The sequence below is a fragment of the Pan troglodytes genome, chromosome 23 (genome assembly GCF_028858775.2).
Source record: "Pan troglodytes isolate AG18354 chromosome 23, NHGRI_mPanTro3-v2.0_pri, whole genome shotgun sequence".
NCBI classification, from domain to species: Eukaryota; Metazoa; Chordata; class Mammalia; order Primates; family Hominidae; genus Pan; species Pan troglodytes.
The window spans coordinates 27,550,997-27,575,885 of record NC_086016.1 but is presented as its reverse complement, the minus strand read 5'-3'; the positions used below and the strand labels follow the sequence as shown (position 1 = coordinate 27,575,885).

At 45.3% G+C, this 24,889-nt stretch overlaps 1 protein-coding gene across 5 annotated transcripts in view; it reads right to left on the bottom strand.

Moving 5' to 3' along the window:
* The window catches only part of LOC107966561 (aspartate-rich protein 1-like), a 34,255-nt gene that overhangs the window by 2,072 nt on the left and 7,294 nt on the right, over nt 1–24,889 (bottom strand). For 2 of the 5 annotated variants that reach the window (XM_054675957.1, XM_024352599.3), the window contains 11 exons: nt 22,810–22,877; nt 21,703–21,724; nt 16,347–16,444; nt 14,885–14,906; nt 12,207–12,292; nt 10,467–10,488; nt 7,751–7,833; nt 6,335–6,356; nt 3,618–3,697; nt 3,122–3,143; nt 2,778–2,819 (listed from right to left, as the gene is read on the bottom strand). In XM_054675957.1, coding sequence (XP_054531932.1) covers nt 2,778–2,819; nt 3,122–3,143; nt 3,618–3,697; nt 6,335–6,356; nt 7,751–7,833; nt 10,467–10,488; nt 12,207–12,292; nt 14,885–14,906; nt 16,347–16,444; nt 21,703–21,724; nt 22,810–22,877 — 567 coding nt within the window. Of the gene's footprint in view, nt 1–2,777; nt 2,820–3,121; nt 3,215–3,617; nt 3,698–6,334; nt 6,357–7,750; nt 7,834–9,675; nt 9,936–10,466; nt 11,746–12,206; nt 12,293–14,884; nt 14,907–16,346; nt 16,445–21,702; nt 21,725–22,809; nt 22,878–24,889 lie in introns of those variants that run through there. The other 3 variants (XR_010156207.1, XR_008541849.2, XM_024352600.3) reach the window with 3 other exon arrangements.

The following is a 24,889-nucleotide window of genomic DNA, read 5'->3' as shown; positions in this document are numbered from 1 at the left end:
CTGATCTCTCCATGTGCTACTGGGGTGCCTGCCGATCAGATAATTAGCAATGCTGTCACTGAACTGACTGCCCGCGGGGACTCGTGGTCTTTGGTGCATTCCAGGCTCCACCACAGTCTCTGCATCCACAGGCAACTGTGGTCCTGGCTGCTCTCTGCTGTTAGGTTTCCCTTCCATTTTTACTTATTGCCTAAAGAACTTCATACAAAACTCTATTTAAAAGCAGTTTATTCCACAGTCCCACATAGAACACATCAACTATTTTAATTTTTTTTTTTCTTTCCTATCACTGTCTAAAAGCACTCTCTTTTTTTTTTTTTTTACATAGTAAGACCCAGTGTGGTTGACTGTATCTAATTTTTAACCTATTAGATGGGCAATTTTTTTTTTTTTTTTTTGAGATAGAGTCTTGCTCTGGGTGATTTTCTTTGATTCTCTCTGTTCTCATTCCACCACATGCTCTATGGACGCATAATCCTTCAACTGCACTCATATAACCTGTCAGTAACTTTTCACTCCCTAAGCCAAGAGCTTCTCCTTGCAAGCTTCAGCAAGACCAATTTCTGACCCATGGAGCAGTGGGTAACACCAGCCTCACTGAGCTCACATGCCCAGCTGTGGAAGCAAATTTCATTTTATGGTAATTCTATTTTGCCAGTACAGGCGGTGTAGCACGTTAGTTTATAGAATAACCTTTGGCGTTAAAGAGATCCAGCTCTTGGCGTGTCTCCTGAGTAATTTACTTAACTGAGACCCACATTCCCCATCTATATAATGACTATAACAAAACTAATTCTGTCTCAAAATGATTGTGACACTTGAAGGAGGCAACATACAGAAGTGCCCACATACCCAATTTATAGCTGTTCTTATTTTCATTCTTTTTTTTTTTTTTTTTGAGATGGAATCTCACTCTATCGCCCAGGTTAGAGTGCAGTGGGCATGATCTCAGCTCACTGCAAACTCCGCCTCCCAGGTTCACGCCATTCTCCTGCCTCAGCCTCCCAAGTAGCTGGGACTACAGGCACCCGCCACCACGCCCGGCTGTTTTGTATTTTTAGTAGAGACGGGGTTTCACTGTGTGAGCCACGATGGTCTTGATTTCCTGACCTCGTGATCCGCCCACCTTGCACCTGCTTATTAACTACAGCTATACGTAGCAGAATGACATTTTGGTCAATGACAGAACACATGTATGACAGTGGTCCTGTAAGATTATAACAAAGCTGAAAATTTCCTTTTCCCCAGTAAAGTCGTACCTGTTGGAAGGTCGGCGCGGTGCATTACTTACGTGTCTGTGGTGAGGCGGGTGTAAACAAACCTACTGCGCTGCGTCATTACAGTAAAACAACATTTCTTTTTGGTGAACATTTTAAGTAATATGTTATACAAATGAAAGACTAACCGCAGTGATGGAATTTTTAGAAAGAGATAAAACTAAGAGTCCGTGAGGATTTGGAGAAACGGCTACTCACATATGCTGTTACAGGAGCATGAATTGGTGTCATCATTTTGGAAAAAGTTTGGCATTATTTATAACAATGAAAGATATGCCCCCTTCTAACAGTCTACTCCACAAAAGTGAGTGCTGGTGTTATTCCAAAACCACTGACAAAAATACTCAAAGCACCATTACTTGAGATAGCCACAATTACATTAAAAATAACCCTGGCCAGGCATGCTGATACATGCCTATAATCCAAGCACTTTGGGAGGCTGAGGTGGGCAGATCGCCTGAGCTGAGGAGTTCCTGACTAGCCTGGCCAACATGGTGAAACCCTGTCTCTACCAAAAATACAAAAAATTAGCCAGGCATGGTGGTGGACGCCTGTAGTCCCCACTACTCGGGAGGCTGAGGCAGGAGAATGGCGTGAACCCGGGAGGCGGAGCTTGCAGTGAGCCAAGATCGCACCACTGCACTCCAGCCTGGGTGACAGAGCGAGACTCCATCTCAAAAAAAAAAAAAAAAAAAAAAAAAAAAAAGTCTAGAACTTAAGTGATGAATAGCAACTTAGAGAACAAAACCAAAGCCAAATTTTTGAAGACAGGAAATAGTGTGATACTATCTTTTGTGGGAAGGAACTTTTGGCTTCCCAAAAAATTAGAGAACTGGGAGAAAGAAGCCACATCTCAGAATGTGTGATTGGGTTGGGCAGTGGAGGCTGGAAAAGTGCTCAAGGTCAAACTTTTCTCCTCCCCTCAAAGGAGACTGGAGTTTTACCAGTGACCCCAGAGTGAATATTCACCCCACCATCCACTCCGGGAGATCCCTTTAAACCAGGAGTGCACAGTGAGGACAGAAACATGAATGTGCACTAACAAGTCCTGAAAGTTCAGAGGGTGATTCTCGATTTCCCCTTGGCACACAGCACAAGGACTGTTTCTCTAGGTTCCAGGAAATGCCTGTAAGACAGTTGTGTCCCCCAGATTCCCTTCATCACAGATGACACCCAGTGCTTAAGCCTATACCCCTTGTGCCCACTCCCAAGGAGTGTTGACTAATCCAAACCAAAGGCTATGATGTTCCACAGGGCAGAAAAGAGCAGGTGCACTGCAAAGATAATCTCTCATGAACGCAGCACCCTCATAGCCCATAGAGACAGTTCACCATGATGCCAAGAAACTCTGAAAACAACAAGCCAGACCTCACACATATTTCCATTTTCTTTCTGTTTTCATACCCCCTCCTTCAGCCCCTCCTTACAAGCAACAGGGATAACCTGGAGGCTCCTGGGAACCTTTTCCCATTGGGTTTTTGCTGGCACGTAGTTCCCTACCTGGATGAATCTCCTCATCACTTAGACTCTCCAGCGTCAAGTCTTTAGAAACAAAAACACCAAGATAAGTCGTTAGAGAGAGTGACTCACCCACTCCTCCTACTTTAGCTGAAGCTGAGTGATGAGCTAGTCTCCCACTCCATGCTGCTTCATACATGATCCCCTAATCTTTCTTCTGGGTCGACAAACCTTCCTACAGCTTCTCAGGCCAGAGTTCTATACTGGCAGAATCACTTTCACGAGAACCCCAAGCCTCTTTCCCAGCAGGACCCCAGAATCAGGTTTCTATACACTGAAGCTATCAAGTTTTTCCCTCAGGAAGTGAGTTATTTCATAGTACATACCACTTTCTATCCGAGCTGTTATCTGCAATTATATAAAAGAAAACATTATGAAAATCAGATTCTGCTGTGCGCTTCACACAGATCTGTTATTCTCTGGACAACGATAAAAAAACAGAAGGCAGTATAGTGATTGAGCCATAGGTCAAAGTCCCCCAAAGACTAGCACACAGGATAGCTATAGAAAAACAAGACCTCTATTTGTAGAATTTATCTTTAATTTTATATGCAAATGCACAATGCTTAATTCAAGGAGGAAAACTGTTGTTGTGGAAAATCCCTCAGTATTCCAGTTGATAATGGATGCTGTCATTTAAAAGCACCCTAGTGGACCACATATAAGTTGGGAAGACACTCCTACGGAATTCCAGTCCCACAAAGAGAATAGTGTACAGTGTACATAATGTGCATTGCCAGATTTTCATATCAAAATTAATTGAGAAGTAAAGGAATCAGGAAAGCAACATTGCTATAGAAGACAAGAAAAGGGGCGTCTTACATGGGCATGAACATCATCATTAACATCTTCATCTTTGTATTGTGGTGAGCATCTTAAAAACAGGCGGTCCTCCGGCCAAGCTGGAAGGACACAGAAGAAAGATCAGTGCCCTGGTTGTTTGAGACTGTGAGTCACTCAGGGAGCTTTGCTGGATGTGCTGAATGGAGGCGGTTGATTAACAAGCCTAAACTGAGTGGATGCTGGGCTATTCCCCTGAGTGGAAGAGGGTTGGCAGAAAAGGGGAGCAGGAAAGATGAGACACGGAGATCTTGGCCTTGTACTAGAGGCGTCATGCAGCAACACAAAACATTCAACCCAAAATGGAACTAAAATGCACAGTAAGGGTTAATGGAAGAGTGCCTTCCTCCCTCTCCAATGTTTTAAAAGTCGTCTAAACAAACAGCATTTTCTTAACATATTCAACACCGTGTCAGTACACTGGGATCCAATTATGATAGTACTTCATTTAGCATCTGTTTAAAAAAATTGTTATTTGATTAAAAGCCTATTTTATCAATGAAATGGACTCAATTTTACCCAAATTATTCTATAAAGCACACATTTTTTTCATAGAAATCATTTTAAAAATTAAATATTAAAATACTACAATTAAAAATAGTCATGATTTCCCCTTTATAAGTCTTCTTCTGGATCCAGGGTGTGTGCACAAAACCTACTGGGTCCCTGTGATCAGGGGCTTCAGCAGCTCTGTGTCATTCTCCCTGAGGAGATTCCCTAAAGATCAGGCTTCATTCAAACAGGTCAAACTCACACAGCCTCCTCTACCTACACCAGTGAAGCTGAGAGATGTGACTCTGAACACTTTCTGCCATGAGGATAAGTTTCCAGGTTCAAATATACATTATCTACTGAAATGAGGAAATGTATAACAATAAAAATCAACAGGAAAAAATTTCCATGAGTACGGGGGTGATGTTTTGCTTAACTAGCTTATAAAAAATTTTTATTTCATCCCTATTCAGTCAGATAAACAAAATATTGCTATAAAAAAATCACAAATTTGCCTGGGCATGGTGGCTAATGCCTGTTATTCCAGCACTTTGGGAGGCTGAGGGGGTCAGATCACGAGGTCAAGACATCGAGATCATTCTGGCCAACACAGTAAAAACCATGTCTCTATTAAAAATAAAAAAAATTAGCTGGGGGTGATGGCACGCGCCTGTAGTCCCAGCTACTCGGGAGGCTAAGGCAGGAGAATCAGTTGAACAAACAATGCGGAGGTTGCAATGAGCGAAGATCACATTACTGCAACCCTGTCTAATGACACAGTAAGACTCCGTCCGAAAAAAAAAAAATCACTAATTTTTATTACTCATGTTAAATCTACCTTATGAGCTGTCAACATAAAGATTCTAGAAACTAAAGAAGGTGCAAATAAGTTGAACGGCATCCCGTATTCATGGATAGGAAGACTAAACATGACTAACACACACTACTACACACATGATCTACAGACTCACAACTACTATCAAACTCGTAACAGCCATCTGTGCAAAAATGGAAAAGTTAATCCTAAGACTTTAATGAACTTTTGTGTGCCTCAAATAACCATAGTAACGTTGCAAAAGAATAGTGTTGGAGGACACACATTCATGAGATTGACATCTACAAAAAACAGAGAAATTCAGACAGCATGCTTCTAGCGTGGGGGCACCCATTAAGTATCACAGGTATAGAATAGAGAGCCCAGAATTAAATGCACACATACAGAGTCAACTGATCTTCAACAAAGGTGCCAAGAATACACAATGGGGAAAGGAAAGCCTCTTCCACAAATGATGGTAAAACTGCATATTCTCATTCAAATGAAGAAATGGAATGCTGACAGTGTGCTCAAGGTTGTGCTTCTCCTAATTCCAAGACACTGGAGCTTTTGCAGTGAGCCCAGAGTGAATTTTCATTCTGTCCTCTATGCCCAGGAAGAGCTCTTGATACCAGAGGTAAACAGCAAGGACACAGAAATGGCTGTGCTGCCATAAAACCTAACAGTTCATAAGGTGAGGATCCATTTTTCCTGTGCATCTGGGCACACTGCAGAAGAATTCTGTCTCCAGGATTAAGTAACTGCCTGTGTCAGAACTGCATCCCAAACCAAAGGCTCTGACATTTTGCAGTGGCACAGGCAGAAAAGAGCAGGTGTTCTCAGAAAAGTCATCCTTAAATAATAAAGAAGAGGTGATCAAAAACACAGGTTACTTAAAAACATAGTACTTCTCACCATGAAGACATTAAACTCTGAAAAGAACAAACTCGGCTTATATTTACTTTTCCTTTTTCTCTTTCTACACCCTCCCTCAGCCTCCCAAGCAGCAGGTATAAGGTGAAGGTTGCTGGAAATGGTGTTTTATTAGATCCCACCTGAAGTCTTGTTGCCTACCTGGAAAGGCATACTCTCCCCTGCTGAGATTCTCCAGAATTCACTCTTTAGAACCACCAACATCAGGATAAGTCAGTGAGAGGTGCACTCACTTCTCCTACTCCAGGTGAAGACACACTGGCTCACACAACATCTCCTGGTTGGTCCTCTGGGTTCACACACATTTCTACAGCCCCTCTGCTCATAGTGATACACTTGGGAAATAATTTGCTCTCACCACACCCCCTAATACTTTTTAACAAGAACCCAGATTAAGGTTTCTATATATTAAAGCCAGCAAGTTTATTTCTCAGAAAATGAGTTAGTTCAAGGTACGTACCCTGGATAGGTGATGGTAAAATCTGCAATGAGACAAGAGAAGATACTATAAGGATCAGATCAATTCTGCTGCACCCCTTACACAGATCTGTTAGTCTCTTGATCACTTCACAAAACTAGTTGTGAAACAGTGGTTGAGTCAAGGGTCAAAGACCAAACATTCTAGCAGAGAGGACACCAGTGGAAAAGACAAGAGCTTTTCCCACAGAATTTATCTTTGAGGTTTAGGTTGGTAAATGCACAATGCCTAATCCAAGGAGGAAAACTGGTGTGGAGGAAAATGCCTCTGCATTGCAGTTGATGATGGATGCTGTCATTTAAAAACATCCTAGTGTGTCATGTATTAGATGAAAAGAAACTCCACTGAACTCCATCCTCACAAAGAGAGTTGTGTATGTTGTACATAGTGTGTCATGTCATATTTTTATATCAAAATCAATTGAGAGGGAAAGAAATTTTAAAAACGTATACAGTGGTCCATTTTTAAGAGAAAGTGCCTTGAACCGGTTTAGGTCAGCAAAGTACAGAAGAAATACTAGGCTCCTGCTCAGATGGGCAATGCCTGCTTCTTGGTCGCCCCTCCTCCCCACCGAGTTGCGCTCACTTCAACCAAAGAAGATGAGTCAAAGATGAAGTTTACTAGCCTACAAACTGCTCACTTTGTCTGTTCTAATCAGGCTGCCCAGCTACTTAGGTCATAAATGAAATGCTTGAAGAGCCCCTGAGCTGAGTAGGATGGCAATGCATTGTGGGCTACAAAAAAATGCAGTGACAACCCTAGAAAAATGCCTAAAGCCTCTCCCCAAAAATCAGTAGGCAACACCCAGGAAGATTGTGACCCCATAGAACTCAGCGTATGAGGAAGCAGGGGCGGGACCTGCACACTAGGGGATAAAGTGCTGGGTGTGTCTGCCCATCAGACACCAGATCTTGCAATACTGTCATTAAAAGTCTCACTTTTGGCCAGGTGCAGTGGTTCACCCTTGTAATCCCAGTACTTCTGGAGGCTGAGGTGGGCGGATTACCAAAGGTCAGGAGTTCAAGATCAGCCTGGTCAACATGGTAAAACCCCATCTCTACAAAGAATATAAAAATTAGCTGGACATGGAGACACATGCCTGTAATCCCAGCTACTCGGGAGGCAGAGAGAACTGATTGAGGCCAGGAGATGAAGGTTGCACTGTGCCGACATGGCACCACTGCATTCCAGCCTGGCTAACTGAGCAAGAATCTGTCTCAAAAAAAAAAAAAAGAAAAGAAAAAAGAAAAAAAAGAAAAGAAAGAAAAATAATAAGCAAAGAATATCTCACTTTTGCTGTTTTTCAGCTCCGTGAGTCCATTCTTTGGGTTTGGACTGGTGAGTTTGTTTCTCACATCAGAAAACCAACATTTCCTTAGACAACAAAGGTGGTCTTACCTGGGCATCATGATCATCATCATCCCCATCCTCATCTTCACTTCGTGGTAGGCATATTAAACTCAGGTTATCCTCAACAGAAACTGGAAGGACACAGGAAAGATCAGTGCCCTGGTTGTTTGTGACTGTGGGTCACCGAGGGAGCTTTGGTGGATGTGGTGTATGGAGGTGACTGATTAACAAGCATGGACTGAGTTGATGCTGGGCTATTCCCCTGGGTGGAAGAGGGATGGCAGAGGAGGGGAGATGGACAGACATGAGACATGGAGAACTTGGCCTTGTACTAGAGGCATCATGCAGCAACACAAAAGACTCAAGCCAAAATTGAACTAAAAAGCACACTAAGGGTTAATGGAAGACTGCCTTCCTCCCTCTCAAATGTTTTGAAACTCTTCTAAACAAACAGCATTTTCTCAACATATTCCAGACCATGTCAGTACACTAGGATTAAATTATGGTGGTATTACATTTACCATCTGTTTTAAAGGATTTATTACTTAATTAAAAGCCTATTTTATTGATAAAATGGATTCAATTTTATCCAAATTACTCTATTCTATTAACCACACATTCTTTTTCATAAAGATCATTTTAAAAAATCAGTGTTAAAATGCTGCAATTAAAAATAGTCATGATTTCTTCTTTGTAAATCGTCTTCTGGAACCAGGGTGTGAATAAAACCTATTGGGACCCTGTGATCAGGGGCTTCAGCAGCTCCTGTGTCACTCTCCCTGAGGAGATTCCCTAAAGATCAGGCGTCATTCAAACAGCCCAAGCTCACACAGCCTCCTCTACCTACACCAGTGAAGCTGAGAGACGTGACTCTGAACACTTTCTGCCATGAGGATAAGTTTCCAGGTTCAAATATACATGAATTACTCAAATGAGAAAATGTACACCAATAGAAATGAACACATTCATGAGAAAATGTCCATGAGTACAGGGGTGATTTTTGGTTAACTAGCTTACATAAAATATTTTACGTGATGCCTATTCATTCAGACATACAAAATATGGGTATAACAAATCACAAATTCGGCCAGGCGCGGTGGCTCATGCCAGTTATTCCAGCAGCTTGGGAGGCCGAGGTGGGAAGATCACGAGGTCAAGAGATCGAGACTGTCCCGGCCAACATGGCAAAACCACGTCTCTACCAAAAATAAAAAATTAGCTGGGCGTGGTGGCACATGCCTGTAGTCTCAGCTACTCTGAAGGCTAAGGCAGGAGAATCACTTGAATCTGGGAGACGGAGGTTGCTGTGAGTGGGGAGCACATCACTTCACCCCGTATGGTGTCAGAGTGAGACTCTATCTCAATTAAAAAATCACAAATTTATATTAGTCATGTTAAATCTAACTCAATAGCTGTCAACATAAAGATTCTAGAAAGTAAAGAAGGTACAAATAAGTTGAAAGGTATCCTGTATTCATGGATAGGAAGACTAAACCTGACTAACACACAATACTACACAAATGATCTACAGACTCACAACAACTGCTATCAAACTGGCAACAGCCATCTGTGCAGAAATGGAAAAGATAATCCTAAGACTTTAAGGAATCTCTATGTGCCTCAAATAACCATGGTAACGTTGAAAAAGAATAGTGTTGGAGGACACACATTCATGAGATTGAAATCTACAAAAAACAGAGAAATTCAGACAGCATGCTTCTAGCGTGGGGGCACCCATAAGTATCACAGGTATAGAAGAGAGAGCTCAGAATTAAATGCACACATACAGAGACGGCTGATATTCAACAAAGGTGCCAAGAATACACAGCGGGGAAAGGACAGCCTCTTCCACAAATGATGGTAAAACTGTATATTCTCATTCACATGAAGAAATGGAATGCTGACAGTGTGCTCAAGGTTGTGCCTCTCCCTCCATTTCCAAGACACTGGAGCTTCTGCAGTGAGCCCAGAGTGAATTTTCATTCTGTCCTCCATGCCCAGGGAGATGTCTTGATACCAGAGGTAAACAGCAAGGACAGACGAATGTGCTGCCATGAAACCTAACAGTTCATAAGGTGAGGATCCATTTCTCCTATGCTTCTGGGCACATCGCAGAAGAATTCTGTCTCCAGGATTAAGTGACTTCCTGTGACAGAACTGTGTCCCACACCAAAGGCTCTGATATTTTGCAGTGGCAGAGGCAGAAAAGAGCAGGTGTTCTCAGAAAGATCATCTTTAAATAATAAAGAAGAGGTGATCAAAAACACAGGATACTCAATAGTCCATAAACATAGTACTTCTCACCATGATGACATTAAACTCTGAAAAGAACAAACTCGGCTTATATTTACTTTTTCTACACCCTCCCTCAGCCTCCCAAGCAGCAGGTGTAGCCTGAAGGTTGCTGGAAATGCTGTGTTATTAGATCCCACCTGAAGTCTTGTTGCCTACCTGGAAAGGCATACTCTCCCCTGCTGAGATTCTCCAGAATTCACTCTTTAGAACCACCAACATCAGGATAAGTCCGTGAAAGGTGCACTCACTTCTACTCCAGGTGAAGACACACTGGCTCACACAAAATCTCCTGGTTGGTCCTCTGGTTCACACACATTTCTACAGCCCCTCTGCTCATAGTTATACACTTGCAGAATCATTTGCTCTCACCACACCCCCAATATTTTTAACAGGAACCCAGATTAAAGTTTCTGTATATTAAAGCCAGCAAGTTTGTTTCTCAGAAAGTGAGTTAGTTCAAGGTACATACCCTGGAAACGTGATGGTAAAATCTGCAACGAGACAAAAGAAGATGCTGTGAGGATCAGATCAATTGTGCTGCACCCCTTACACAGATCTGTTAGTCTCTTGATCACTTCAGAAAACTAGTTGTGAAACAGTGGCTGAATCAAGGGTCAAAGACCAAACATTCTAGCATAGAGGACACCTGTGGAAAAGACAAGAGCTTTTCCCACAGAATTTATCTTTGAAGTTGATTTAGATTGGTAAATGCACAATGCCTAATCCAGGGAGAAAAACTGGTGTGGAGGAAATGCCTCTGCATTACAGTTGATGATGGATGCTGTCATTTAAAAACATCCTAGTGTGTCATGTATTAGATGAAAAGAAACTCCCACTGAACTACATCCTCACAAAGACAATTGTGTATGTTGTACATAACGTGACTTGTTATATTTTTATATCAAAGTTAATGGAGGAGGAAAGAAATCAGGTGAAGGAAATAATGTATACCGTGCTCCATTTTTAACACAAAATGTCTTGAACCGGTCTAGGTCAGCAAAAAACAGAAGAAGTAGGATATGCTGGGCTCCTGCTTGGATAGGCAATGCCTGCTTGTTGGGCCCCCTCTCCTCCCCACTTAGTTGCCCTCACTTGAACCAAAGAAGTTGAGTCTAAGAAGAAAGTTTACTGCCCTGCAAAATAGCTCACTTTGTCTGTTCTTATCAGCCTACCCAGCTACTTAGGTCATACGTCAAATACTTGAAGAGCCCCCAGGCTGACTAGGATGGCAATGCATTGGGGGCCGCAACAAAATGCAGTAAGACAACCCTAGAAAAATACCTAAAGCCCTTCCCCAACAATCAATAGGCAACACCCAGGAAGATGGTGACCCCATACTACTCAGCATATGAGGAACCAGGGAAGGGACCTGCACACTAGGGGATAAACTGCTTGTTGGAACTGCTGGATGTGTCTGCCCATCAGACACCGGTTCTTGCAACACTGTCATTAAAAGTCTCACTTTCGACTGGGAGAGGTGGCTCATGCCTGTAATCCCAGCACTTTGGGAGGCCGAGGCGGGTGGATCACGAGTTCAGGAGATTGAGACCATCCTGGCTAACATGGTGAAACCCCGTCTCTACTAAAAACACACACACACACAAAATTAGCCGGGTGTGGTGGCGGGCACCTGTAGTCCCAGCTACTTGGGAGGCTGACGCAGGAGAATGGCATGAACGTGGGAAGCAGAGCTTGTTGTGAGCCAAGATCGCGCCACTGCACTCCAACCTGGGCAATACAGCGAGACTCTGTGTCAAAAAAAAAAAAAAAATCTCACTTTCAGCCAGGCACGGTGTCTCAGGCCTGTAATCCCATCACTTTAGGAGGCCAAGGTGGGCTGATTACCTAAGATCAGGAGTTGGAGACCAGCCTGGCCAACATGGTGAAACCCCGTGTCTACTAAGAAAACAAAAATTAGCTAGGCATGGGGACATATGCCTATAATCCCAGCTACTCGGGAAGCTGAGGCAGGAGAATTTATTGAGCCCAGGAGATGGAGGCTGCACTGAGCCAAGACTGCATCACTGCACTCCAGCCTGGCTAACTGAGCGAGAATCTGTCTCAAAAAAAAGAAAGAAAAATAAGGAAAGAAAATCTCACTTTTGCTGTTTCAGCTCCCTGAGTCCATTCTTTCAGTTTGGACTGGTGAGTTTGTTTCTCACATCAGAAAATCAACATATCCTTAGAAGACAAAGAAAGGTGGTCTTACCTGAACATCATCATCATCATCATCATCACAGTCATCATCTTCACTTCGTGGTAGGCATACTAAACTCAGGTTGTCCTCAACAGAAGCTGGAAGCACACACAGGAAAGATCAGTGCCCTGGTTGTTTGTGACTGTGAGTCACTCAGGGAGCTTTGCTGGATGTGGTGTATGGAGGTGGTTGATTAACATGCATGAGTGGAAGAGGGATGGCAGAAGAGGGGAGCAACAAAGACACCAGACATGGACACCTTGGCCTTGTAGTAGAGGCATGATGCAGCAACACAAAAGAGTGAACGCAAAATGGAACTAAAATGCACATTAAGGGTCAATGGAAGAGTGCCTTCCTCCCTCTCAAATATTTTCAACTCTTCTAAACAAACAGCATTTTCTTAACATAGTCAAGACCATCTCAGTACACTAGGATCCAATAATGGTCGTATTACATTTAGTATCTCTTTTAAAGGATTTATTACTTAATTAAAAGCCTATTTTAGTGGTAAAATGGATTCCATTTTACCCAAATTATTAATCACACATTTTCATAAAGATCATTTTAAAAATTAAATATTAAAATGCTACAATTAAAAATAGTCATGATTTCCTATTTCTAAGTCTTCTTCTGGATCCAGGGTGTGTGCGCAAAACCTATTAGGACCCTGTGATGAGGGGCTTCAGCAGCTCCTGTGTCACTCTCCCTGAGGAGATTCCCTAAAGAGCAGGCTTCACTGAAACAGGCCAAGCCCAGAGAGCCTGCTCTAACTACACCAGCGAAACTGAGAGACGTGACTCTGAACACTTTCTGCCATGAGGATAAGTTTCCAGGTTCAAATATACATGATCTACTGAAATGAGAAAATGTATACCAATAGAAATTGACCAATTCATGAAAAAATGTCCATGAGTACAGGGTGATTTTTTGGTTAACTAGCTTACAAAAAAATTTTATTTAATGCCTATTTATTCAGACATATAAAATATTGTTAAAAAAAATCACATATATGGCCGGGCACAGTGGTTCATGCATGTAATCCCAGCACTTTGGGAGGCTGAGGCAGGCAGATCACGAAGTCAAGAGATTGAGTTCATTCTGGCCAACAAGGTAAAACGATGTCTGCACCACAAAAAAATTAGCTAGGGGTAATGCCATGCGCCTGCATTCCCAGTTACTTGGGAGGCTAAGACAGGAGAATCACTTGAACCCGGAAGGCAGAGGTTGCAGTGAGCGGAGAACACGGTACTGCACCACTGTCTAATGACAGAGTAAGACTCCATCCAAAAAAAAAAAATTCACAAATTTTTATTAGTCATGTTAAATCTACCTTATGAGCTGTCAACATAAAGATTCTAGGAAGTAAACGAGGTACAAATAAGCTGAAAGGCATCCCATACTCATGGATAGGAAAACTAAACATGACCAACACACACTACTACACAAATGATCTACAGACTCACAACAACTACTATCAAACTTGTAACAGCCATCTGTGCAGAAATGGAAAAGATAATCCTAAGACTGCAATTAACTTTTATGTGCCTCAAATGACCATGATAACGTTGAAAAATAATACTGTTGGAGGACACACATTCATGGGATTGAAATCTACAAAAAACAGAGAAATTCAGACAGCATGCTTCTAGCGTGGGGGCACCCATAAGTATCACAGGTATAGAAGAGAGAGCTCAGAATTAAATGCACACATACAGAGTCAGCTGATATTCAACAAAGGTGCCAAGAATACACAGCGGGGAAAGGACAGCCTCTTCCACAAATGATGGTAAAACTGTATATTCTCATTCACATGAAGAAATGGAATGCTGACAGTGTGCTCAAGGTTGTGCCTCTCCCTCCATTTCCAAGACACTGGAGCTTCTGCAGTGAGCCCAGAGTGAATTTTCATTCTGTCCTCCATGCCCAGGGAGATGTCTTGATACCAGAGGTAAACAGCAAGGACAGACGAATGTGCTGCCATGAAACCTAACAGTTCATAAGGTGAGGATCCATTTCTCCTATGCTTCTGGGCACATCGCAGAAGAATTCTGTCTCCAGGATTAAGTGACTTCCTGTGACAGAACTGTGTCCCACACCAAAGGCTCTGATATTTTGCAGTGGCAGAGGCAGAAAAGAGCAGGTGTTCTCAGAAAGATCATCTTTAAATAATAAAGAAGAGGTGATCAAAAACACAGGATACTCAATAGTCCATAAACATAGTACTTCTCACCATGATGACATTAAACTCTGAAAAGAACAAACTCGGCTTATATTTACTTTTTCTACACCCTCCCTCAGCCTCCCAAGCAGCAGGTGTAGCCTGAAGGTTGCTGGAAATGCTGTGTTATTAGATCCCACCTGAAGTCTTGTTGCCTACCTGGAAAGGCATACTCTCCCCTGCTGAGATTCTCCAGAATTCACTCTTTAGAACCACCAACATCAGGATAAGTCCGTGAAAGGTGCACTCACTTCTACTCCAGGTGAAGACACACTGGCTCACACAAAATCTCCTGGTTGGTCCTCTGGTTCACACACATTTCTACAGCCCCTCTGCTCATAGTTATACACTTGCAGAATCATTTGCTCTCACCACACCCCCAATATTTTTAACAGGAACCCAGATTAAAGTTTCTGTATATTAAAGCCAGCAAGTTTGTTTCTCAGAAAGTGAGTTAGTTCAAGGTACATACCCTGGAAACGTGATGGTAAAATCTGCAACGAGACAAAAGAAGATGCTGTGAGGATCAGATCAATTGTGCTGCACCCCTTACACAGATCTGTTAGTCTCTTGATCACTTCAGAAAACTAGTTGTGAAACAGTGGCTGAATCAAGGGTCAAAGACCAAACATTCTAGCATAGAGGACACCTGTGGAAAAGACAAGAGCTTTTCCCACAGAATTTATCTTTGAAGTTGATTTAGATTGGTAAATGCACAATGCCTAATCCAGGGAGAAAAACTGGTGTGGAGGAAAATGCCTCTGCATTACAGTTGATGATGGACGCCATCATTTAAAAACATCCTAGTGTGTCATGTATTAGATGAAAAGAAACTCCCACTGAACTACATCCTCACAAAGACAATTGTGTATGTTGTACATAACGTGACTTGTTATATTTTTATATCAAAGTTAATGGAGGAGGAAAGAAATCAGGTGAAGGAAATAATGTATACCGTGCTCCATTTTTAACACAAAGTGTCTTGAACCGGTCTAGGTCAGCAAAAAACAGAAGAAGTAGGATATGCTGGGCTCCTGCTTGGATAGGCAATGCCTGCTTGTTGGGCCCCCTCTCCTCCCCACTTAGTTGCCCTCACTTGAACCAAAGAAGTTGAGTCTAAGAAGAAAGTTTACTGCCCTGCAAAATAGCTCACTTTGTCTGTTCTTATCAGCCTACCCAGCTACTTAGGTCATACGTCAAATACTTGAAGAGCCCCCGGGCTGACTAGGATGGCAATGCATTGGGGGCTGCAACAAAATGCAGTAAGACAACCCTAGAAAAATACCTAAAGCCCTTCCCCAACAATCAATAGGCAACACCCAGGAAGATGGTGACCCCATACTACTCAGCATATGAGGAACCAGGGAAGGGACCTGCACACTAGGGAATAAATTGCGTTGATACTGTTCTGGGTGTGTCTGCCAATCACACACCAGATCTTGCAACACTGTCATTAAATGTCTCACTTTCAGCCAGGCTTGGTGGCTCACGCCCGTAATCCCAGCATTTCAGGAGGCCAAGGTGGGCGGATTACCTGAGGTCAGGAGTTTGAGACCATCCTGGCCAACATGATGAAACTTCGTCTCTACTAATAATACAAAAATTAGCTGGGCATTGGGACACATGCCTGTAATCCCAGCTACTCAGGAGGCTGAGGCAGAATTGACTGAGGCCAGGAGATGGATATTGCAGTGAGCCAAGGTTTCCCCACTGCACTCCTGCCTCACTGACTAAGTGAGAACAAAGAAAAGAAGAAAGCAAGCAAGCAAGAAAAAGAGAGAGAGAGACAGAGAAAAACAAGGAAAGGAAAAAGAAAGTCTCACTTTTGCTGTTTTTCAATTCCCTGAGTCCATTCTTTGGGTTTCGACTATTGAGTTTCTTTCTCACATCAGAAAACTAACATTTCCTTAGAAGACAAAGAAAGGTCATCTTACGTGGGCATCATCATCATCATCATCTTCATCATCATCATCACCGTCATAATCTTCATTTCGTGGTGGGCTTACTAAACTCAGGTTGTCCTCAGGAGAATCTGGAAGGACACAGAGAAAAGATCAGCACCCTGGTTGTTTGTGACTATAAGTCACTCAGGGAGCTTTGCTGGATGTGGTATATGGAAGTGGTTGATTAAATAGCATGGACTGAGTTGATTCTGGAGTATTACCCTGAGTGGAAGAGGGATGGCAGAGGAGGGGAGCAGCAAAGACATGAGACATGGAGGCCTTGGCCTTGTACTAGAGGCACCATGCAGCAACACAAAAGAGTCAAGACAAAACGGAACTAAAAAGCACACTAAGAGTTAATGGAAGAGTGCCTTCCTCCCTCTCAAGTATTTTGAAACTCTTCTAAACAAACAGCATTTTATTAATGTGTTCAAGACCGTGTCAGTACACTAGGATCCAATTACGGTGGTATTACATTTAGCATCTGTTTTAAAGGATTTATTACTTAATTAAAAGCCTATTTTATTAGCAAAATGGACTCAATTTCACCCAAATTACTCTTTCATATTAACCACAAATTCTTTTTCATAGATAATATTTTAAAAATTAAATATTAAAATGTTACAATTAAAAATAGTTATGATTTCCTCTTTGTAAGTCTTCTTCTGGAACCATGGTGTGTACACACACCCTTAAGGGACCCTGTGATCAGGGGCTTCATCAGCTCTGTGTCACTCTCCCTGAGGAGATTCCCTAAGGATCAGGCTTCATTCAAACAGGCCAAGCTCACACAGCCTCCTCTACCTACTCCAGTGAAGCTGAGAGACGTGACTCTGAACACTTTCTACCATAAGGATAAGTTTCCAGGTTTAAATATACATGATCTACTGAAATGAGGAAATGTATACCAATAGAAATGAACAAATTCAGGAAAAAATGTCCATGAGTACAGGGGTGATTTTTTGGTTAACTAGCTTACATAAATTTTTTTATTTGATGCCTATTCATGCAGACATAGAAAATATTGGTATAAAAAATCACAAATTTGGCCAGGTGTGGTGGCTCATGCCCATAATGCCAGCACTTTGGGAGGCCGAGGCGGGCAGATCACTAGGTCAAGAGATTGAGACCATCCTGGCCAACATTATAAAACCATGCCTCTAATAAAAATTTAAAAATTAGCTGGGCATGGTGCCTTGTACCTGTAGTCCCAGCTACTGGGAAGGCTAAGGCAAGAGAATCACTTGAACCCAGGGTCGGATGCTGCAGTGAGCAGAGATCACATCACTGTACCCCGGTATGGTGACAGAGTGAGACTCTGTCTCAAAAAAATAATAATAATGAAAAATAAATCACAAATTTATATCAGTCATGTTAAATCTAAGTTATTAGCTGTCGACATAAAGATTCTTAAAACTAAAGGTACAAATAAGTTAAAAGGCATCCCATATTCATGGATAGGAAGACTAAACATGACTAACACACAATACTACACAAATGATCTACAGACTCACAACAACTGCTATCAAACTGGTAACAGCCATGTGTGAAGAAATGGAAAAGATAATCCTAAGACTTTAATGAATTTTTATGTGCCTCAAATAACCATTTTAATGTTGAAAAAGAATAGCGTTGGAGGACGCATTCATAAGATTGAAATCTACAAAAAACAGAGAAATTCAGACAGCATGCTTCTAGCGTGGGGGCACCCGTAAGTATCACAGATGCAGAATAGAGAGCCCAGAAATAAATGCACACATACAGAGTCAGCTGATCTTCAACAAAGGTGCCAAGAATACACAATGGGGAAAGGAAAGCCTCTTCCACAAATGATGGTGCAACTGCATATTCTCATTCAAATGAAGAAATGGAATGCTGATAGTGTGCTCAAGATTGTGCTTCTCCGTCCATTTCCAAGACCCTGGAGGTTTTGCAGTGAGCCCAGAGTGAATTTTCATTCTGTCCTCCATGCCCAGGGAGGTGTCTTGATACCAGAGGTAAACAGCAAGGACAAATGAATGTGCTGCCATGAAACCTAACAGTTAATAAGGTGAGGATCCATTTCTCCTATGCATCTGGGCACACCACAGAAGAATTCTGTCTCCAGGATTAAGCGACTGCCTGTGACAGAACTGAGTCCCAAACCAAAGGCTCTGACATTTTGCAGTTACAGAGGCAGAAAAGAGCAGGTGTTCCCAGAAAGATCATCTTTAAATAATAAAGAAGAAGTGATCAAAAACACAGGATACTCAAAAGCCCATAAACCTAGTACTTCTGATCCCTCTCCCGTCTCCCTCTCCCTCTCCCTCTCCCGTCTCCCTCTCCCGTCTCCCTCTCCCTCTCCCGTCTCCCTCTCCCTCTCCTTTCCACGGTCTCCCTCTCATGCCGGGCCAAAGGTGGACTGTACTGCTGCCATCTCGGCTCGCTGCAGCCTCCCTGCCTGATTCTCCTGCCTCCACGCCTGACTGGTTTTCGTGTTTTTTTGGTAGGGACGGGGTTTCGCTGTGTTGGCCGGACTGGTCTCCAGCTCCTAGCCGCGAGTGATCCGCCAGCCTTGGCCTCCCGAGGTGCCGGGATTGCAGACGGAGTCTCATTCACTCAGTGCTCAATGGTGCCCAGGCTGGAGTGCAGTGGCGTGATCTCGGCTCGCTACGGCCTCCACCTCCCAGCCGCCTGCCTTGGCCCCCCAAAGTGCGGAGATTGCAGCCTCTGCCCAGCCGCCACCCCATCTGGGAAGTGAGGAGCGTCTCTGCCTGGCTGCCCATCGTCTGGGATGTGAGGAGCCCCTCTGCCTGGCTGCCCAGTCTGGAAAGTGAGGAGCGTCTCTGCCCGGCCGCCATCCCACCTGGGAAGTGAGGAGCGCCTCGTCCTGGCCGCCATCCCATCTAGGAAGTGAGGAGCGTCTCTGCCCGGCAGCCCATCGTCTGAGATGTGGGGAGCGCCTCTGCCCCGCCGCCCCGTCTGGGATGTGAGGAGCGCCTCGGCCTGGCCGCGACCCCGTCTGGGAGGTGAGGAGTGTCTCTGCCCGGCCGCCCCGTCTGAGAAGTGAGGAGACCCTCCGCCTGGCAACCGCCCCGTCTGAGAAGTGAGGAGCCCCTCCGCCTGGCTGCCACCCCGTCTGGGAAGTGAGGAGCGTCTCCGCCCGGCAGCCACCCCGTCCGGGAGGGAGGTGGGGGTCAGCCCCCCACCTGGCCAGCTGCCCCGTCCGGGAGGGAGGTGGGGGGCTCAGCCCCCCGCCCGGCCAGCCGCCCCATCCGGGAGGTGAGGGGCGCCTCTGCCCGGCCGCCCCTACTGGGAAGTGAGGAGACCCTCTGCCCAGCCAGGAGCCCCTCTGCCCAGCCAGCCGCCCCATCTGGGAGGGAGGTGGGGGGGTCAGCCCCCCACCCGGCCAGCCGTCCCGTCCGGGAGGGAGGTGGGGGGGTCAGCCCCCCGCCCGGCCAGCCGCTCCGTCCGGGAGGGAGGTGGGGGGGGTCAGCCCCCCCACCCGGCCAGCCGCCCCGTCCGGGAGGGAGGTGGGGGGCTCAGCCCCCGGCCCGGCCAGCCGCCCCGTCCGGGAGGGAGGTGGGGGGCTCAGCCCCCCGCCCGGCCAGCCGCCCCGTCTGGGAGGTGAGGGGCGCCTCTGCCCGGCCGCCCCTACTGGGAAGTGAGGAGCCCCTCTGCCCGGCCAGGAGCCCCTCTGCCCAGCCAGCCGCCCCATCCGGGAGGGAGGTGGGGGGGTCAGCCCCCCGCCTGGCCAGCCGCTCCATCTGGGAGGGAGGTGGGGGGCTCAGCCCCCCGCCCGGCCAGCCGCCCCGTCGGGGAGGTGAGGGGCGCCTCTGCCCGGCTGCCCCTACTGGGAAGTGAGGAGCCCCTCTGCCCGGCCAGCCGCCCCGTCCGGGAGGGAGGTGGGGGGCTCAGCCCCCCGCCTGGCCAGCCGCTCCATCCGGGAGGGAGGTGGGGGGGGGTCAGCGCCCCCTCCTGGCCAGCCGCCCCGTCCGGGAGGGAGGTGGGGGGGTCAGCCCCCCGCCCGGCCAGCCGCCCCGTCTGGGAGGGAGGTGGGGGGCTCAGCCCCACGCCCGGCCAGCCACCCCGTCCGGGAGGGAGGTGGGGGGCTCAGCCCCCCGCCCGGCCAGCCACCCCATCTGGGAGGGAGGTGGGGGGCTCAGCCCCACGCCTGGCCAGCCGCCCCATCCGGGAGGGAGATGGGGGGGTCAGCCCCCCGCCTGGCCAGCCACCCGGTCCGGGAGCTGAGGGGCGCCTCTGCCCGGCCGCCCCTACTGGGAAGTGAGGAGCCCCTCTGCCTGGCCACCACCCCGTCTGGGAGGTGTACCCAACAGCTCATTGAGAATGGGCCATGATGACGATGGCGGTTTTCTGGAGTAGAAAGGGGCCAAGGTGGGGAAAAGATTGAGAAATCGGATGGTTGCCATGTCTGTGTAGAAAGAAGTAGACATGGGAGACTTTTCATTTTGTTCTGTACTAAGAAAAATTCTTCTGCCTTGGGATCCTGTTGATCTATGACCTTACCCCCAACCCTGTGCTCTCTGAAACATGTGCTGTGTCCACTCAGGGTTAAATGGATTAAGGGCGGTGCAAGATGTGCTTTGTTAAACAGATGCTTGAAGGCAGCATGCTCCTTAAGAGTCATCACCACTCCCTAATCTCAAGTACCCAGGGACACAAACACTCTGCCTAGGAAAATCAGAGACCTTTGTTCACTTGTTTGTCTGCTGACCTTCCCTCCACTAGTGTCCTATGACCCTGCCAAATCCCCCTCTGTGAGAAACACCCAAGAATGATCAATAAAAATAAAATAAAATTAAAAAAAAAAAAAGAAAAATTTAGCATATGTTAAAACCAAAAAAAAAAAAAAAAAAAAAACCTAGTACTTCTAACCACGATGACATTAAACTCTGAAAAGAACAAACTCGGCTTATATTTACTTTTTCTTTTTCTCTTTCTACACCCTCCCTCAGCCTTCCAAGCAGCAGGTATAACCTGAAGGTTGCTGGAAATGGTGTTTTATTAGATCCCACCTGAAGTCTTGTTGCCTGCCTGGAAAGGCATCGTCTTCCCTGCTGAGATTCTCCAGAATTCACTCTTTAGAACCACCAACATCAGGATAAGTCAGTGAGAGGTGCACTCACTGCTACTCCAGGTGAAGACACACTGGCTAACACAAAATCTCCTGCTTGTTCCTCTGGTTCACACACATTTCTACAGCCCCTCTGCTCATAGTTATACACTTGCAGAATCATTTGCTCTCACCACACCCCCAGTATTTTTTAACAGGAACCCAGATTAAAGTTTCTATATAATAAACCAGCAAATTTGTTTCTCAGAAAGTAAGTTAATTCAAGGTACGTACCCTGGAAACGTGATGGTAAAATCTGCAATGAGATAAAAGAAGATACTATGAGGATCAGATCAATTGTGCTGCACCCCTTACACAGATCTGTTAGTCTCGTGATGACTTCAGAAAACTAGTTGTGAAACAGTGGTTGAGTCAATGGTCAAAGACTAAACATGCTAGCATAGAGTACACCTGTGAAAAAGACAAGAGCTTTTCCCACAGAATTTATCTTTGAGGTTGATTTAGATTGGTAAAAGCACGATGCCTAATCCAAGGAGAAAAACTCGTGTGGAGGAAAATGCCTCTGCATTACAGTTGATGATGGATGCTGTCATTTAAAAACACCCTAGTGTGTCATGTATTAGATAGGAAGACACTCCCACTGAACTCCATCCCAACAATGACAATTGTGTATGTTGTACCCTATGTTCCTCATCGTATTCTTATATCAAAGTTAATTGAGAAGGAAAGAAATCAGGTGAAGGAAATAATGTGTACAGTGGTCCACATTTAAGACAAAGTGCCTTGAACCTGTTTAGGTCAGCAAAGTACAGAAGAAATAGGATATGCTGGGCTCCTGGTTGGCTAGGCAATGCCTGCTTCTTGGGCACCCCTTCCACACCGCTTAGTTCCCATCACTTGAAAAAGAAGTTTAGTCTAAGTTGAAATTTTACTAGCCTGCAAAATAGCTCACTTCGTCTGTTCTTATCAGCGTGCCTAGCTACTTAGGTAGTAAGTCAAATACTTGAAGAGCCCCTGAGCTGACTAGGATGGCAATGCATTGGGGGCTGCAACAAAATGCAGTAAGACAACCCTAAATAAAAAATACCTAAAGCTCCTAACCAAAATCAATATGGAACACCTGGGAAGATTATGGTCCCATAGTACTCAGCCTATGAGGATCAAGGGAAGGGACCCGCACACTAGGGGATAAATTGCTTGTTGAAACTGTGCTGGGTGTGTCTGCCCATCAGACACCCGATCTTGCAAGACCATCATGAAAAGTCTCACTTTTGCTGTTCTGCAGGCCTCTGAGTCCATTCTTTGGGTGTGGATGGGTGAGTTTGTTTCTCACATCAGGAAAGCAACATTTCTTTAGAAGGCAAAGAAAGGGGATCTTACCTGGGCATCCTCATTGTCTTCCTCACTTGGTGGTACAAATTTTAAACTCAGGCAGTTCTCAGGGGGACCTAAAAGGACACGCAGTTAATGTCAGTGCCCTCATGGTTGAAGACTGTTAGCCCCTCAGGGAGCTTTGCTGGATGTGGCATATGGAGCGTGGGACTGAAGATTCGGAGACCATCTCAGGGAAACAACTGTGTTCAAATAGCATGAGGGAGTCTCACCAGATACCTTGCATCTTAGTCAGTGCCTAGACCTAATAAGACTCTTGCATTCCCAAGTCCCAGAAGATGTTAACCAATCAAAAATTAAGGCTTTGATGTTTGTTGTGACATAGACAAGAAAAACTGGTCTTCTGCAAAGATAACCATTAAACACCAGAGCAAGAAAAAAAATGGTTACAAACACAGCACACAAAGCCCATGGACACATATTGTCTCATCTCTATCTTATTAAAATACAAAAGGAACAAGTCAGACTTCTACACATATTTCCTTTGGTTCTGACTTCATTGCCCTTTTCCTAGGTTCCAAAGCAACAAGTGTCACCCAACTGCTCCCAGAGATCCTCCTAGAGTATCATTCTCTACCTGCAGATCTGCCTCATTGCAGCTGCCCTCATGAATGGTGTCCATTGGCCAATCATTACAGACAAAAACATCCGGTAGGAGTTATTCCAGAGAGCAACTCGCCCAGCCTCCTACTGCAGGTGAGGCCACATTGGGTTGCATGAGATCACTCTGCCCTTTCCTCAGTGTTGTCAGACTCTTCCTGGTCTCTGTGGAGTCAGGGGTCTCTAAAAAGGCATTGCTCACACCTGTCAGCCTTCAAGTGAGAAAGAGGAACTGAAGGAACCACTTTTTAACTTTTTCCTTTCACTGGCCCATTACAGGTCTCACCTCCAATCTCGCAGCCCTGAGATTTCCCACTTTGATGTGCACGCTTTGAGTTACAGGAGTTCAACAATCGGTCCCTCAGCCAGGCTCACAGCAGATGTGAAAGAGCATTCTGCAGGGATGGAAATCTCTCCGCTGCATGAACATAAGGCTGCTGGGCCATTGCACGGTGGCTGTTGTGATGCGGTTCTGATTTTTTTTTTTTTTTTTTTTTGAGACGGAGTTTCACTCTTGCTGCCCAGGCTGGAGTATGATGGCATGATATCGGCTCACTGCAACCTCCACCTCCCGCATTTAGGTGATTCTCCTGCTTCAGTCTCCCAAGTAGTTGGGATTACAGGCATGTGCCACCACACCCAGCTAATTTTTGCATTTTCAGTAGAGACGGTGTTTCACCATGTTGGCCAGACTGGTCTTGAACTCTTGACCTCAGGTGATCCACCCACCCTGGCCTCCAAAGTGCTGAAATTACAGGTGTGAGCCACCACGCCCGGTCCTGAACTTTTAATTGTAAATATTTACATGTATTTAAATATGAGGAGGCACATATATGACTGAGAACCACACTAGACGGCACAAGAGATCCAGACATGAGGAAGACATGACTCCCCTCCCCTGCTGTTTTCTTGTGAAATAGTTTGCAGCTCTGCTCCTACCATATGTTTATGGTTACTTCCTGGGCATCTACACAAGGACCAGTCACTGTGTGGGGCTGGGGATATGACAACAATGAGGACAACATCCAGGTCTAGAGGGATTCCAGCAGGGGGCGCACGTGCACACAGGGGAAGATCGTGGCCCTGCACAGCCTGTCTAGACAGGATCAGAGCAGCAGGAGCCGAGGGGCAGGGGCACCTCACTGTCCTCAGGAGCTCAACTTCATCTCCAGGGACCCTGACTCAGAAGCTGGGGCAGGCTCTAGCATTGCTGTAGGCCTCAATGGGCTGGACAGGCTGAGAAGGGAACATTTCCACACCTGCACTAGATCCCAGCCCAGGGGCGACCTAGAACTCATCCCAGGGATGTGTTCATTACAATGCCCATGGGGCCTAACATTTTCTCCCCAGGACTGAGCTCTGGAATAAGGACTAATGAGGAAGGCACAGTCACTGCCCTGGCAGGAAACACCCACAGCCAGGGCTCCTCTACCCACCCTGTGGGAAGACACAACACAGATAAGAGTTT